The sequence below is a fragment of the Lithobates pipiens genome, unplaced genomic scaffold (genome assembly GCF_037356315.1).
Source record: "Lithobates pipiens isolate NorthernLeopardFrog02 unplaced genomic scaffold, aLitPip1_a1.2 Scaffold_19, whole genome shotgun sequence".
Lineage (NCBI taxonomy): Eukaryota > Metazoa > Chordata > Amphibia > Anura > Ranidae > Lithobates > Lithobates pipiens.
The window spans coordinates 4,790,103-4,807,439 of record NW_027507764.1 but is presented as its reverse complement, the minus strand read 5'-3'; the positions used below and the strand labels follow the sequence as shown (position 1 = coordinate 4,807,439).

Sequence of the window (17,337 nt, the reverse complement as noted above, 5' to 3'; positions counted from 1 at the left end):
TGAGGGGAGTACAAAAACACATTTCAAAAGAGCCGACTTTTGTAAACTACACTCAATGCTGCAGGATATTAAGTGGGGCCAAATCCTTGAAACATTGATCACAAAGGAAAAATGGGAATGCTTTAGGAACATAACAAATAAATGTATCACCAAGTGCATTCCAAGGGGTAATAAATATAGAAAGAACAAAGGTTAAACCTGGGTGGCTGAGACAAAAAGTAAAATGTCATATGAAGGATGAAAAAAAAATGGCCTTTAAAAAGTACAAAGTGCAGGGTCAGTGTCAGCATTCCAACAATACAAGGAATTCAATGTGTGGTGTATGAACTCAAGCAGGGCGGCTAAAAAAGACTATGAGAGACACATAGCGGAGGAGAGTAAAAATAATCCCAACAAGTTTTTTTTATATATATCAACATTAAAAAGGCGAGGACGGAACACATAGGCCCCATTAAGGACGAGGAAGGGAAGGTGGTTACAGGTGACACTGAGAAGCCATCTGTACTAAATGCTTTCTTCTCCTCAGTCTTCACACAGGAAAAAGAGGGGTATACCGACCACGACTGTATTGTTAGCAATAGGATCCACCCTTGTGGCTAACAGAGGCCAGAATCCGAGAAGGATTAGAGAAGCTTAACATAAATCACCAGGAACAGATGGCTTACACCCGAGAGTCCTTAAAGAACTGAGTCAGGTTATAGCCAGACCACTATTCCTAATCTTCATGGACAGCATACTGACAGGATTGGTACCAGCTGATTGGCAAAAAGACAACGTGGTACCAATATTCAAAAAAGGGCAGAGATCTATTTCTGGGAACTATAGGCTTGTCAGTCTAACATCGATAGTATGTAAACTATTTGAGGGGATGATAAGGGACCATACCCAAGACTTTTCTGATGAAAATATTATCATAAGCACAGGTTTACGAAAGGTCACTCTTGCCAACCCAACCTATTTGTCAGAAACCATGAATCAGACCGAGACAGAAGTACAATTAAATCACACTTGTTTATTAAATAAACATAAAAAGGTAAATAGAAAAAGCATAGTCAAAGCATAGCCAGAGTCCAGTAACCGGATCGAGTAGTCAGCCAAGCCAGAAGTCAGCAACAGCAAGCAGGATAAGGAGCCAGGAGGGATGTCAGCAATCCAGTCTTTAAACAGAACCGCAGGAGATGGTTTCTTGTGATGTGACCAAGGCGAAGGCAGAGGTGAAGTGAGCTGGACAGCTTTAAGTAGGCAGGTCCGACGAGCATGATCAGGAACAGCTGGTAACTGTGGAGAGAGATGAGAGCAGGCAATTAGCCGATAGCTGAGCAGCCAGCCGAGAGAAGGAAGGGCTAAGCCAGCCCTGACACTATTAACATTCTACGAGTTAGTGAGCTGCCACCTGAACAAATGTAGGCTGGTGGATGTGGTGTATCTGGATTTTGATACAGTTCCCCACAAACGCTTATTCTACAAGCTGAGGTCTGTAGGCATGGACCATAGGGTATGTACCGGGATAGAAAAATGGCTACGGGGGGGTCCGAAGGGTTGTGATAAATAACATGTAATCAGATTGGTCTAGAGTGGTTAGTGGGGTACCCCAAGGCTCTGTCCTGTGAACAATTCTGTTTATTTATAGATGATATAGAGGATGGGATAAATCGCTCGATCTCAGTGTTTGCTGACGACACAAAAATATGCAGGGCAATAACAACACAGCAGGATATAGAAACTTTACAAGAGGACCTGAATAAATGTGGGCTACTACATGGCAAATGAAGTTTAATACTGATAAGTGTAAGGTAATGCACTTGGGTGGGGGTAAAAATATAAACGCAAGTTACTCAATAGAAGAGAACCCCCTAGAGGCTTCCAGGATGGAGAAGGATCTGGGGGTCCTAGTAGAAGATAGACTGAACAATAGCATGCATTGTCAAGCTGCCACTACCAAAGCCAGCAGAATATTGGCATGCATTAAAAAGGGAATTACTCCAGAGATAAGAGGATTATTCTGCCACCATATAGAACTCTGGTCCGGCCTCACCTGGAGTTTTCCATCCAGCTCTGGTCACCAATCCTCCGAAAGGAGGTGCTGGAGCTGGAGGGAGTCCAGAGAAGAGCAACTAAATTAAAAAGGGGGCTGGAGGACTACAAGCGCTAGATTTATTCTCCCTGGAGAAGAGACACTTGAGAGGAGATATGATAGTGATATACAAATATCTCAATGGTGATCCCGGAGTAGGGAGTAAACTCTTCAGTCTCAGGGGGGGGGTGTAGGAGGGCACGGGGGCCACACGATGAGACTGGAGGAGAAGCGGTTTAACCTTAAGCTGTGTAGGGTTTTTTTTTTTGTTCACTGTCAGGGCGATAAGGATGTGGAACTCTCTTCCACAATCAGTGGTGTTGGCAGGAAGTATGGATAGTTTTAAAAGACTCTTGGACGGGGCATCTTAGCAAAAACAATATGCAGGGATATGGGAAATGATTTTCCTACACACATATACACACACACACACACAGGTTGAACTGGATTGACTGTTGTTATTCAACCTTACCTATGTAGCGGCATTCCCCGACCTCCAAAGGCCTAATGGTGACCTCCAGAGTTAGGGAGAGCTGAGATATTTCTTCACAGTGTGGGTTACTAGGCATGGTGGGTGTAATGCAAGCTGAAAACATGGGCGCCAGCAAGGGCGGACTGACCGTTAGGCCCCTCGGGCACTGCCCGAGGGCCCCCGGGCCACTAGGGGGCCCCATCAGGGTTGCCAGCCTCAGTAAAACCAGGGACAGTATGTAAAAATCTTTTCTTTTTTTTTGACATCTGTCTCTGAAATGTCCCTTACTGACATCCTTTTGGTCTAAAACTCCTGAGATTATAGCTGCTCCGCCTCTCCAGTGCCTTCTCAGCCAATAGAAACATGTCTGTGTATACTGTGTGTACATGTATGTGTATACTGTGTGTGTATACTGTGTGTACATGTATGTGTATACTGTGTGGCCCCATAATTTCTGATTGCCTGGGGGCTCCGTAATCTCCTATTGCCCGGGGGCCCCGTGAGTTGTCAGTCCGCCCCTGGGCGCCAGTCACTTTTTGAATGCGAACAAAAGAGATTAATTGTCTCTTAACAAGAACTGAGGGAGAGAGGGTTTAGGGCCAGGACACCCTTAGGCAGATGCAATAGCAATTGGCAGATATCTATACAGGTAGAGGGCCTTTAAGCTGGATGCAGTAACTGTATTTGGTAGGGCTGCTGTCTCCTATGGCAACTGAACTTTGAAGAGTCAATAGAGATCTATACACGTAACTCACAGTAACCCAGTATAGATCTTTTCTCACATCTCACAATATCCTACTGTAGATCTTCACTCACTGAGCTCCCGAGTCTCTCACTAGACTTCCAGATCCCAGTCGTCACCGGATCCCCTGAGCTCCTCCACAGCTATCCCGCTGTATAGTCCTCAGGCTTCACCCCCCCGGTAACCCGCTGGGTCCCTGGCTTGGCACTCTGCTGAAGCTTTCCCACTTGTTCACCATCCCCGGCTAGTGAATAAGGCTGCTCTGGCACTTCTTCAGACTTCCATAACTGGCCACTGATGACCGGAGTGGTTGTCCCTTAATGGCGTCTGTGTCTCCTTTTATCTCTGACCTTGATCCTCACTTGCCTCTGGTAACAGGAGTGGTCAACTGCTTCCCCCTCACCGCTGGCAACCATGCGGTTCCCCGTCCGGTGGAACCTCTGCAACTTGGTTTGGCTTCCGGCCGAAAGCCCCAACCCCCTTCTCCAGTGGCGTAACTAGAACCTTCAGGGCCCCCCGATGCAAGAAACCATGAAGGGCCCCCCTGAACCCCAGCCAGGGCCCTTCCCTCCGACTCCGGTGGTGGAACTCCAGGGTGTGGTAACAGTGATGACCATTGTGAGCCCTGTAGTTCCACCACTGGCATCAGTAGTTTTTTTTTTTTTGTATTAATTTTTTTTTTTTTTTTTAGGTGCCCCATTGACTGTCCCTAGGCAGGATAGAGTCCCCGTCCCCAGAAGAGATGAGGTCCTTTTCTCCAGGGCAGCTCTCAACTCTGGCTGGGGAGAACAGACATCGGACTGAGCGGCAATGCATGGAGTAGGAGAGGGGTATTCTGAGGAGCCGGCCGAGGACACAGGTCATGCGGGGAATGCACAACTAAAGAGCAGCCAGTGCGATAGTCGAGCATGGAGCTCTGCTAGTCACCCTCCACCTCCAGCCACCCGTGTGCATGGTGCACTGGTACCCCTAGCTGCCTATGCTGCTGCCGGCCATATGTAGAGGGGGCTGCATGGGCCCCCTGCAGCACAGGGCCCAGTTGCGGTCGCGACTGCTGCACCCCCTATAGTTACGCCCCTGCCCTTCTCTCAAACCTCAATAGGCTTCAGACAGCCTAGCAGCCAGGTGCTCCCAGGATAGGCCTAATGCCATGTACACACGGCCAGACTTTTTCGAGGGACTGAATTCCATCTGACTTTTTGACGGACTTCCATTGAATCGGACTTGTCTACACACAATCACACCAAAGTCCAACGGATTCAACCGTGATGACGTACGGCCGGACTAGAATAAGGAAGTTCACAGCCAGTAGCCAATAGCTGCCCTAGCATTGGTTTTCATCCGTCGGACCAGCATACAGACGGACTGATTTTTCGCCCCGGAACTCGAGTCCTTCGGAAAGATTTGAAACATGTTCTAAATCTAAAGCCCCGTCTGATTTTTCCACAGCCAAGGTCTGATGAAGCCCCACCACACACGGTCGAATTGACCGAGGGATTCGTTCCGTCGGACCTTTGCTGTCGAAAAAGTCCGGCCGTGTGTGTACACGGCATTAGGCTTCTGGCCTAGCAACCCACGTCCACCAAGACAGCCTTCCAGCTGGCACAGAACCCCGATCACCAGACCCCTCCCGAATAAATAGGCGCCCCCAGCAGGCCAAGGAACCCAAGTCAACCTATTCACTCCTAGTCTGGCTTCCGGAATCCCTTATCATTCTACAATGCCACCTAGTGACAGAAGAGAGCGGTGCATCAGATCCAGAGTTAGGGAGAAAGCCAGTGAATCCCCCTATCAATCAGCCAGGCTAGTTACCACCTAGTAAGATAAATTTGTCAGCAACCCTGCCTACTATCAGGGTGCGACACCTACTATGTTACTATGTATTTTTATGACAGTTTTTAAAAAATTCTCCAAAGAACATTTTAAGCAAATTTCCTTTAAGCAGCTTAGTAAGCAAAATTGTCAGTTTTTTTTTTTTTTTTGTTGCAGAAAATAAAATCAGTAATTTTGCAGCAAAACCAAATACATCATAATGACTTTTCTCGGCCCCCCTCAGCACTGAAATGTTGCTTTGGCCGGAGTTAACCTTTAAAGCTGAAGTTTAATCTGCTTATATTTTGCCTTCATTCAGGGCAGGTGCAAGGATTTTTGACACCCTAGGCAAAACTTCATTTTGCCACCCCCCCCCCTTGGTTCCACCCCTAACTCCACCCCTTTGCCGCCCTGCCCATGTATATCCCAACTTTTTAATGAAAATTCAAATGCAGCCTTACCAGCCTCACCAGCGCCCATAGATGCAGCATCACCAGCGCCCATCAAAACAGCCTCACCAGCGCCCATCAAATGCAGCCTCACCAGCACCCATCAATGCAGCCTCACCAGCGCCCATCAATGAAGCCTCACCAGCACCCATCAAATGCAGCCTCACCAGCACCCATCAAATGCAACCTCACCAGCGCCCATCAAATGCAGCCTCACCAGCGCCCATCAAATGCAGCCTCACCAGCGCCCATCAAATGCAGCCTCACCAGCACCCATCAAATGCAGCCTTACCAGCACCCATCAAATTCAACCTCACCAGCGCCCATCAAATGCAGCCTCACCAGCACCCATCAAATGCAGCCTCACCAGCACCCATCAAATGCAGCCTCACCAGCGCCCATCAAATGCAGCCTCACCAGCACCCATCAAATGCAGCCTCACCAGCACCCATCAAATGCAACCTCACCAGCACCCATCAAATGCAACCTCACCAGCGCCCATCAATGCAGCCTCACCAGCGCCCATCAAATGCAGCCTCACCAGCACCCATCAAATGCAGCCTCACCAGCACCCATCAAATGCAGCCTCACCAGCACCCATCAAATGCAACCTCACCAGCACCCATCAAATGCAACCTCACCAGCGCCCATCAATGCAGCCTCACCAGCGCCCATCAAATGCAGCCTCACCAGCACCCATCAAATGCAGCCTCACCAGTGCCCATCAAATGCAGCCTCGCCAGCGCCCCTCAATGCAGCCTCACCAGCACCCACCAAATGCAGCCTCACCAGCGCCCATCAAATACAGCCTCACCAGCACCCATCAATTCAGCTTTACCAGTGCCCATCAAACTCAGCCTCACCAGCGCCCATCAATGCAGCCTCACCAGCGCCCATCAAATGCAGCCTCACCAGCACCCATCAAATGCAGCCTCACCAGCACCCGTCAATGCAGCCTCAGCAGTGCCCATCAAATGCAGCCTCGCCAGCATCTATCAAATGCAGACTCACCAGCACCCATCAAAACAGCCTCACCAGCGCCCATCAAATGCAGCCTCACCAGCGCCCATCAAATGAAGCTTCACCAGCGCCCATCAATGCAGCCTCACCAGTGCCCATCAAATGCAGCCTCACCAGTGCCCATCAAATGCAGCCTCGCCAGCGCCCATCAAATTCAGCCTCACCAGCGCCCATCAAATGAAGCTTCACCAGCGCCCATCAATGCAGCCTCACCAGTGCCCATCAAATGCAGCCTCACCAGTGCCCATCAAATGCAGCCTCGCCAGCGCCCATCAAATGCAGCCTCACCAGCACCCATCAAAACAGCCTCACCGGCGCCCATCAAATGCAGCCTCACCAGCGCCCATCAATGCAGCCTCACAGTGCCCATCAAATGCAGCCTCACCAGCGCCCATCAAATGCAGCCTCACCAGTGCCCAACAAATGCAGCCTTGTCAGCACCGGCCCTGCCTTCATTTGCATGTGCAATGCCCAGGTGATTCTAAGCCTCCATGATGCAGCCTCACCAGCGCCGATTAAATGAAACTTCACCAGCGCCCATCAATGCAGCCTCACCAGCACCCATCAAATTCAGCCTCACCAGTGCTCATCAAATGCAGCCTCACCAACACCCCTCAATGCGGCCTCACCAGTGCCCATCAATGAATGTTTGCTTGCTTCCATTCATTTGGGAGTTGGGACACAGTCATCCGCCGCCTGCTGACGCTGAGACTTGGTTTCTTGCTGCAGAGACAAGAGAGTAGAAACACCAGTGGCTGGGCACCCCTAGACAGCAGTGCGCCCTAGGCGACTGCCTAGTGTGCCTAGTGGTAGCACCGGGCCCTGCCTTCATTTGCATGTGCAATGCCCAGGTGATTCTGACTGAGCCTCCATGATTGAAAGAATAAAAATAAAATGAGAGGGGCGGGGCCAGGACAGACAGGAAATGGGGCGGGGCTCTATCCGACTTGCTGCAGGCTCTGATGTACATGGTGAGAAGCTCGCAGTGTGCGGTGAAATCAGAGGAAGCCGTTTCAGTCCAGGAGATGAGCCGCTACACCAACAAGACAGAAGGAGGGGGGGGGAGGGGGCGAAGGTCAGGTGGAACAGCTGGGGAAGTTGTTGTAATCACACAAGCAGGAACACAAGGTACCCGGGGGGGGGGGCGTCGGTGGCCGGGCCCCTCACCCCGCCCTCCTCTTGTGCCCGCACGCTGTATAATGAGCCCGGGAGCGGCGGTGCTCTTCTGTGAAGAAAGACGTTTTCCTCTCTCCAATCGCCCTGCTCTTCTCCCGGACAGAGAAATGTGCTCTAATTAAGCAGACAAATCCTCGGCGGGGGGGGGGGGAATTTGCATTCTGGGCATGCACGCCGCCTCCACAAGAGGCTTTGTTGGCCGCGCACATCCCGGCGGAGAGCCGCGCGTTCCAATGTGCCAGTTCAGAGCCGGGCCTGGCGACGTTCCTCCTTGCAGAACGGGGGGCGGAGGGTCATCAATGGGTCCCAACCGTCTGAGCGCCCCTTTTATATCACCGCCGGCCCCGGGACTCGTTATTTCTGTATTTCTTCCCTGTTTCTGCACATTCCTCTCCTATGCTTAGATGTGAAGATTTGCAGAGTCACCCTCTAGACGCTGTGCGTGTCACACAATGCCGCCAGCAGACATGTGCCCGAAATAAGATAATGCATCCACATATGGTGAGTATTGATTTTAGCCACCTGACGTCCAACATAAATACACCATATTGCCAAAAGTATTGGGACACCTGCCTTTACACGCGCATGAACTTCAATGGCATCCCAGTCTTAGTCCGGAGGGATCAATATTGCATTGGCTCCGCCCTTTGCAGCTATAACAGCTTCAACTCTTCTGGGAAGGCCGTCCACAAGGTTTAGGAGACGTGTCTATGGGAATGTTTGACCATTCTTCCAGAAGAGCATTTGTGAGGTCAGGCACTGATGTTGGACAAGAAGACCCCCCTCGCAGTCTCCGCTCTAGTTAATCCCAAAGGTGTTCTATCCGGGTGAGGTCAGGACTCTGTGTAGGCCAGTGAAGTTCCTCCACCCCAAACTCACTCATCCATGTCTTTATGGACCTTGCTTTGTGGTCTAAATCATTTGGTGGAGGGGGGATTATGGTGTGGGGGGAGGGGGGATTATGGTGTGGGGGTGGAGGGGGGATTATGGTGTGGGGGGAGGGGGGATTATGGTGTGGGGTTGTTTTTCAGGGGTTGGGTTTGACCCCTTAGTTCCAGTGAAGGGAACTCTTAAGGCGTCAGCATACCAAAATATTTTGGACAATTTCATTCTCCCAACTTTGTGGGAACAGTTTGGGGGACGGCCCCTTCCTGTTCCAACATGACTGCCCACCAGTGCACAAAGCAAGGTCCATAAAGACATGGATGAGCGAGTTTGGGGTGGAGGAACTTGACTGGCCTGCACACCCCAGTTCACCCCAAAGGTGTTCTATTGGGGTTGAGGTCAGGACTCTGTGCAGGCCAGTCAATTTCCTCCACCACAAACTCACTCATCCATGTCTTTATGGACCTTGCTTTGTGCACTGGTCCAAATCATTTGGTGGAGGGGGGATTATGGTGTGGGGGTGGAGGGGGGGATTATGGTGGGGGGTTGTTTTTCAGAGGTTGCGTTTGGCCCCTTACTGCCAGTGAAGGGAACTCTTAAGGCATCAACATACCAAGACATTTTGGACAACCTGATGCTCCCAACTCTGTGGGAAGAGTTTGGGGACGGCCCCTTCCTGTTCCAACATGACTGCCCACCAGTGGACAAAGCAAAGTCCATAAAGACATGGATGAGCGAGTTTGGGGGTGGAGAAACTTAAGTGGCCTGTACACCCCAATTCACCCCAAAGTCGTTCTATTGGGGTTGAGGTCGGGACTCTGTGCAGACCAGTCAAGTTCCTCCCCCCCAAACTCGCTCATCCATGTCTTTATGGACCTTGCTTTGTGCACTGGTGAGGCGGTCATGTTGGAACAGGAAGGGGCCGTCCCCACACTGTTCCCACAAAGTTGGGAGTATGAAAATGTCCAAATGTCTTGGTATACTGACGCCTTAAGAGTTCCCTTCACCGGAACTAAGGGGCCAAGCTCAACCCCTGAAAAACAACCCCCCCACCATAATCTCCCCTCCCTCCACACCATAATCCCCCTTCCCCCACACCATAATCCCTCCCCCGACACCAAATTATTTGCACCAGTGCACAAAGCAAGGTCCATAAAGACATGGATGAACAAGTTTGGGGTGGAGGAACTTGACTGGCCTGCACAGAGTCCCGACCTCAACCCAATAGAAGACCTTTGTGATGAATTAGAGCGGAGACTGTGAGCCAGGCCGTCTAGTCCATCAGTGACTGAACTCACAAATGCTCTTCTGGAAGAATGGTCAAACATTCCCATAGACACATCTCCTAAACCTTGTGGACGGCCTTCCCAGAAGAGGTGAAGCTGTTATAGCTGTAAAGGGCGGAGCCAACTCAATATTGATCCCTCCGGACTAAGACCGGGATGCCATTAAAGTTCATGTGCGTGTAAAAGGAGGTGTCCCAATACTTTTGGTAATATAGTGAATATAAATGTCCTGGACAGTGAGTGGCTATGCCAGGATGCTGGTTGCAGTTGCGGCCATGATCCTGATATTGTTTTTTTTTTTAATCTGATAATCGGGTAAAAGTGATTTGGGCGGCTTTACAGCCCAATTGCTTTGACAGCGTTTGGAAGACCCCCCCCCCCCCCCGCCGCTCGTCGTGGTTCTTGGGCTCTTCGGTTCCTCCAGGGAGCCCAGGACCATGCTAAACGGTTGTGATGGCTTCCCATAGAGGAGATGGAGGAAAATCCGTTCCATGATCTCCTCTATGACCAATGAACCTGAAAGTGACAAGGATTTAGTCACTTCTGGTTTCAGAGCCGTCATTTCCATGACAGTTACAGCCAAGAAAGCAGCTGATCAAACATGATCTACGCTTGGTTAGCTGCTTGGGAGGGCAGAGGAGACATCAGGGGTATAATAGACACCCGATGTCTCCATAAAGAGGATCTGCCACTGCCAAAAATGTATCTCAAGGGGGCTTGTTTCCCTCTGATTTCACCTGGTGGTCTGGCCAGTAATACACCTCCTGCATTAGAGCGCCCCCACTCTGGATGAAGGAGCACAAGGGGCACCTTTGAGCAGCAGCCTTGTCAGTCTGGGGGGAGGGGGATGTATGAGGTGGACTTGCAGATTTAGATACACTAACAGCCAAACTCCAGATCACACTTGATAAGCAGTTACAGCAAAATGTTTTTTTTTTTTTTCTTTTGTGATAAAGATTTTACATGAATAAATAAAAGCTGATTATTGTAAGCACCCCGGTCATAGAAACATGGCAACACAGAAAAGTGATGGCAGAAAAAACACACAGAGAGGTCCATCGAGTCTGTCAGTAGTAAATGGTTTGTCTCATCTCTGTAACTGACACAATCTGCAAGAGAGCAACAGACTTACTGGTCAGATCACCAGAAAAGAAAACTAATGCAGACATTCAATTTAGGAAGTGATAAGCTTCAATATAATGAATGTTTGCTTTTGAGTTCAATACCATTTTATTGTCATCCATCCACCATGTTCTCCTTTAAATCATACATCCGCCATGTTCTCCATTATGTCCTCCATCCGCCATGTTCTCCATTATGTCCTCCATCCGCCATGTTTTTCTTTATATCATCCATCTACAATGTTCTCTTTTATGTCCTCCATCCACCCTGTTGTCCTTTCTGTAATCCATTCACCATGTTCTCCTTTCTGCCATCCATCATGTTCTCCTTTATGTCATCCATCCACCATGTTCTCCTTTATGTCATCCGTCCACCATGTTCTCCTTTATATCATCCATCCACCATGTTCTCCTTTATGTCCTCCATCCACCATGTTCTCCTTTATATCATCCATCCACCATGTTCTCCTTTATATCATCCATCCACCATGTTCTCCTTTATGTCCTCCATCCACCATGTTCTCCTTTCTTTCATCCATCCACCATGTTCTCCTTTATGCCCTCCATCCACCATGTTCTCCTTTATGTCATCCATCCACCATGTTCTCCTTTCTTTCATCCATCCACCATGTTCTCCTTTATGTCTTCCATCCACCATGTTCTCCTTTCTTTCATCCATCCACCATGTTCTCCTTTATGTCCTCCATCCACCATGTTCTCCTTTCTTTCATCCATCCACCATGTTCTCCTTTATGCCCTCCATCCACCATGTTCTCCTTTATGTCATCCATCCACCATGTTCTCCTTTCTTTCATCCATCCACCATGTTCTCCTTTATGTCTTCCATCCACCATGTTCTCCTTTCTTTCATCCATCCACCATGTTCTCCTTTATGTCCTCCATCCACCATGTTCTCCTTTCTTTCATCCATCCACCATGTTCTGCTTTCTGTCATTCATCCACCCTGTTGTCCTTTCTGTCATCCATCCACCATGTTCTCATTTATGTTCTCAATCTAGCATGTTCTCCTTTCTGTCATCCATCATGTTCTCCTTTATGTCATCCATCTGCCATGTTCTTCTTTATGTCTTCCATCCACCTTATATCCCTGTATGTCAACCATGTTCTCTATTATGTCATCTATCTACCGTCTTTTTCTTTATGTCATCCATCCACCATATTCTCCTTTATGTCCTCCATCCACCATGTTCTCCTTTATGTCTTCCATCCACCATGTTCTCCTTTATGTCTTCCATCCACCATGTTCTCCTTTATGTCCTCCATCCACCATGTTCTCCTTTATGTCCTCCATCCACCATGTTCTCCTTTATGTCTTCCATCCACCATGTTCTCCTTTATGCCCTCCATCCACCATGTTCTCCTTTATGTCATCCATCCACCATGTTCTCCTTTATGCCCTCCATTCACCCTGTTGTCCTTTCTGTAATCCATCCACCATGTTCTCCTTTATGTCTTCCATCCACCATGTTCTCCTTTATGTCTTCCATCCACCATGTTCTCATTTATGTTCTCAATCTAGCATGTTCTCCTTTCTGTCATCCATCATGTTCTCCTTTATGTCATCCATCTGCCATGTTCTTCTTTATGTTTTCCATCCACCTTTTATCCCTGTGTGTCAACCATGTTCTCTTTTATGTCATCCATCCATCCACCATGTTCTCCTTTATGTCCTCCATCCACCATGTTCTCTTTTATGTCATCCATCCATCCACCATGTTCTCCATTATGTGCTCCATCCACCATGTTCTCATTTATTTCATTCATCTACCATGTTCTTCTTTATGTCTTCCATCCACCTTATATCCCTGTATGTCAACCATGTTCTCTATTATGTCATCTATCTACCGTCTTTTCCTTTATGTCCTCCATCCACCTTGTTTTTCTTTATGTCATCCATCCACCATATTCTCCTTTATGTCCTCCATCCACCATGTTCTCCTTTATGTCTTCCATCCACCATGTTCTCCTTTATGTCATCCATCCACCATATTCTCCTTTATGTCATCCATCCACCATGTTCTTCTTATGTACTCCATCCACCATGTTCTCCTTTATGTCCTCCATCCACCATGTTCTCCTTTATGCCCTCCATCCACCATGTTCTCCTTTATGTCCTCCATCCACCATGTTCTCCTTTATGCCCTCCATCCACCATGTTCTCCTTTATGTCCTCCATCCACCATGTTCTCCTTTATATCTTCCATCCACCATGTTCTCCTTTATATCTTCCATCCACCATGTTCTCCTTTATGCCCTCCATCCACCATGTTCTCCTTTATATCTTCCATCCACCATGTTCTCCTTTATGTCCTCCATCCACCATGTTCTCCTTTATGTCCTCCATCCACCATGTTCTCCTTTATGCCCTCCATCCACCATGTTCTCCTTTATATCTTCCATCCACCATGTTCTCCTTTATGTCCTCCATCCACCATGTTCTCCTTTATATCTTCCATCCACCATGTTATCCTTTATATCCTCCATCCACCATGTTCTCCTTTATGTCCTCCATCCACCATGTTCTCCTTTATATCTTCCATCCACCATGTTATCCTTTATATCCTCCATCCACCATGTTCTCCTTTATATCTTCCATCCACCATGTTCTCCTTTATGTCCTCCATCCACCATGTTATCCTTTATATCTTCCATCCACCATGTTCTCCTTTATGTCCTCCATCCACCATGTTCTCTAAATCTGAAATACTAAATATATCAGTACCTACGCACGAAGCTGAAATTCTAAAAACCTCATTCCCTTTTACTTGGCAACCAGACACCTTAAAGTAAATAGTTATCCATCTTATACCTAGCCTTACCAATTTATTTCAATACAATTATCTTGATCTACTTTAAAAAAAAAAAAAACTAGATTTACAGAAATAGACTTCCCTTTGCCATTCTTGGCTGAGTAAGATCAATGTTGTTAAAATGAATGTTCTTTCCCCCGAGTCCTATATGTATTCCAAATGATACCCTTTAGTGTCCCTATAGGAATTTTTTTGAGGCTACAGTCATCTATAGCACATTATATTTGGAAGGGACAGGGTATTAGAATATCTTGAAACATCTTATACCATTCTTAAGAGCTGGGGGGGGGGGGCTGGCTTTACCAAATTTAAAAATTATACTATCAAGAAATTGCACTAGCCCGTATGGCAGACTGGAAACATGCTAAAAAGACTAGACTCTGGGTAGAACTTGAAGTGGCACTAGCGGATACTGACTTATCAGTAGTGCCATGGATACCACGACCTTTGAGGGGAGGCCGGTGGCCACAATATCTCCCCTGATCAAATCAAGCCTGGAAATATGGGACTCCCTACATACTCTGTATGGTTGGGAATATAATTCCCCACTAATGCCCTTGCTGAAACATGAATATTTCATGCCGGGAGTACTTGATAAGGGCTTTGAATCATGGTTCCCAGAGGTAACAATGCCGTTACACCAAGCATTAAAAGATTCAAAAATTAAACCAGTTAAGTCCTTATGTGGCGTAGATCAGCCAACATTTATGGATCAGTGGAGATACAGTGGTGTGAAAAAGTGTTTGCCCCCTTCCTCATTTCCTGTTCCTTTGCATGTTTGTCACACTTAAGTGTTTCGGAACATCAAACCAATTTAAACAATAGTCAAGGACAACACAAGTAAACACAAAATGCAATTTGTAAATGAAGGTGTTTATTATTAAAGGTGAAAAAAATCCAAACCATCATGGCCCTGTGTGAAAAAGTGATTGCCCCCCTTGTTAAAACATACTATAACTGTGGTTGTCCACACCTGAGTTCAATTTCTCTAGCCACACCCAGGCCTGATTATTGCCACACCTGTTCACAATCAAGGCATCACTTAAATAGGAGCTGCTTGACACAGTAAGGTCCACCAGAAGATCCTTAAAAGCTACACATCATGCCGAGACCCAAAGAAATTCAGGAACAATTGAGAAAGAAAGTAATTGAGATCTATCAGTCTGGAAAGGGTTATAAAGCCATTTCCAAAGCTTTGGGAATCCAGCGAACCACAGTGAGAGCCATTATCCACAAATGGCGAAGACATGGAACAGTGGTGAACCTTCCCAGGAGTGGCCGGCCGCCCAAAATTACCCCAAGAGCGCAGCGACGACTCATCCAAGAGGTCACAAAAGACCCCACAACAACGTCCAAGGAACTGCAGGCCTCACTTGCCTCAGTTAAGGTCAGCGTTCATGCCTCCACCATCAGGAAAAGACTGGGCAAAAATGGCCTGCATGGCAGAGTTCCAAGGAGAAAACCACTGCTGAGCAAAAAGAACATCAAAGCTCGTCTCAATTTCTCCACAACACATCTTGATGATCCCCAAGACTTTTGGGACAACATTCTGTGGACCGATGAGACAAAAGTGGAACTCTTTGGAAGGTGTGTGTCCAAGTATATCTGGCGTAGAAGGAACACTGCATTTCATAAAAAGAACATTATACCAACAGTAAAATATGGTGGTGGTAGTGTGATGGTCTGGGGCTGTTTTGCTGCTTCAGGACCTGGAAGACTTGCCGTGATAAAAGGAACTATGAATTCTGCTGTCTACCAAGAGATCCTGAAGGAGAATGTCCGACCATCTGTTCGTGTACTCAAGCTGAAACAAACTTGGGTTCTGCAGCAGGACAATGATCCTAAACACACCAGCAAGTCCACCACCGAATGGCTGAAGAAAAACAAAATGAAGACTTTGGAGTGGCCTAGCCAAAGTCCTGACCTGAATCCTATTGAGATGTTGTGGTATGACCTTAAAAAGGCCGTTCATGCTCGAAAACCCTCTAATGTAACTGAATTAGGACAATTCTGCAAAGATGAGTGGGCCAAAATTCCTCCAGGACGCTGTAAAATCCTCATTGCACGTTATCGCAAACGCTTGGTTGCAGTTGTTGCTGCTAAGGGTGGCCCAACCAGTTATTAGGTTTAGGGGGCAATCACTTTTTCACACAGGGCCATGATGGTTTGGATTTTTTTTCACCTTTAATAATAAACACCTTCATTTACAAATTGCATTTTGTGTTTACTTGTGTTGTCCTTGACTATTGTTTAAATTGGTTTGATGTTCCGAAACACTTAAGTGTGACAAACATGCAAAGGAACAGGAAATGAGGAAGGGGGCAAACACTTTTTCACACCACTGTATATACAGTTGTCTCAATTTATTCAGAATCTCCCGCAGCCCATTCGTTCGTTAAAAGAACTGAACCCCATTGAAACAATTATGTGTTATAAGAATCAACCACAAAATTGTATTTCTCTTTTTTTTTTTTAAAGCTTTGATGAAAGAGCATATAAAGGTCGGTAGGAAAAAGATTTGCACATTACACTTACAGATAAACAAAAAGATAAGATTATACATTTTTCTTATATGTCCGCCACCTCGAGTAGAATGACGTTCCGCTTTTATCCCCATGGCATTGTACACCAGTAAAATGACATGCAATGTCCGATTCGATCTCGCCCCCTGTGTTGGAGGGCGACCCCCCCCCACACGGGTACATATGGTGGCTTTGCCCTAAAATCTGGCCATTTTGGGAAGAAGTGGCGAAGGCGATCTCTCTGATACTGGGCCGAGTAATTAAACCTGAACCATTAACGTTTTTCACTTCATTGTACGAACGAAAAAAAACAGAGCAATACAAGATGTCTATGACCCCCATATTTGTTAAATGCTTGTAAATCTTTGACTCCACTATACTGGGGAAAAAGTTGAATACCTTCTATCTCACGGTGGCTGCGAAGGGTTGACGAGCTCCGTCTAATGGAAGAAATCCCCTTTAGAAATAAAGGGCTGACCAGGAAATATATTAGGACATAATGGTTTGAATTTAAGGAAACTAAATTAGATTTTGAAATGATATCAGACCCTGATGGTAAATCAGAGTATGACTTATTAATTAATATTGATTAACCTTATAGTTACTGTACCTTCCCGACAGTTCTATATTTACATTGGTCATAGGTCCTCAAAACACCCCCCCCCCCACCCCCAACAGGTCCTCAGCAAGGATGTGCTACAACTGGAGAGAGTCCACAGAAGAGGCAACAAAGCTAATAAAGGGTCTGGAGGATATTAGTTATGAGGAAAGGTTGTGAGCTCTGAACTTATTCTCTCTGGAGAAGAGACGCCTGAGAGGGGATATGATTTCATTATATAAATACCGGACTGGTGACCCCACAATGTATAAATACCGGACTGGTGACCCCACAATATATAAATACCGGACTGGTGACCCCACAATATATAAATACTGGACTGGTGACC

General features: G+C 47.1%; 1 protein-coding gene, 1 long non-coding RNA gene and 1 pseudogene across 2 annotated transcripts; 2 read left to right on the top strand and 1 right to left on the bottom strand.

The window, feature by feature from the left end:
- Positions 1-992: 992 nt before the first annotated feature.
- LOC143995772 (uncharacterized) lies at positions 993-8,295 on the bottom strand. The gene is made up of 2 exons (XR_013277475.1): positions 7,199-8,295; positions 993-1,278 (listed from the first exon to the last, which is right to left on the bottom strand). It is a non-coding gene; the product is annotated as an uncharacterized LOC143995772 (long non-coding RNA).
- Positions 8,296-11,075: 2,780 nt separating this feature from the next.
- On the top strand, positions 11,076-12,055 carry LOC143997896 (uncharacterized; annotated as a pseudogene).
- Positions 12,056-12,218: 163 nt separating this feature from the next.
- On the top strand, positions 12,219-13,848 carry LOC143997895 (uncharacterized). The gene is made up of 2 exons (XM_077493719.1): positions 12,219-12,558; positions 12,941-13,848. Exons 1-2 carry the CDS (start codon positions 12,243-12,245, stop codon positions 13,846-13,848), a joined length of 1,224 nt encoding a protein of 407 aa, XP_077349845.1. The 5' UTR covers positions 12,219-12,242.
- The last annotated feature ends 3,489 nt before the right edge of the window (positions 13,849-17,337 follow it).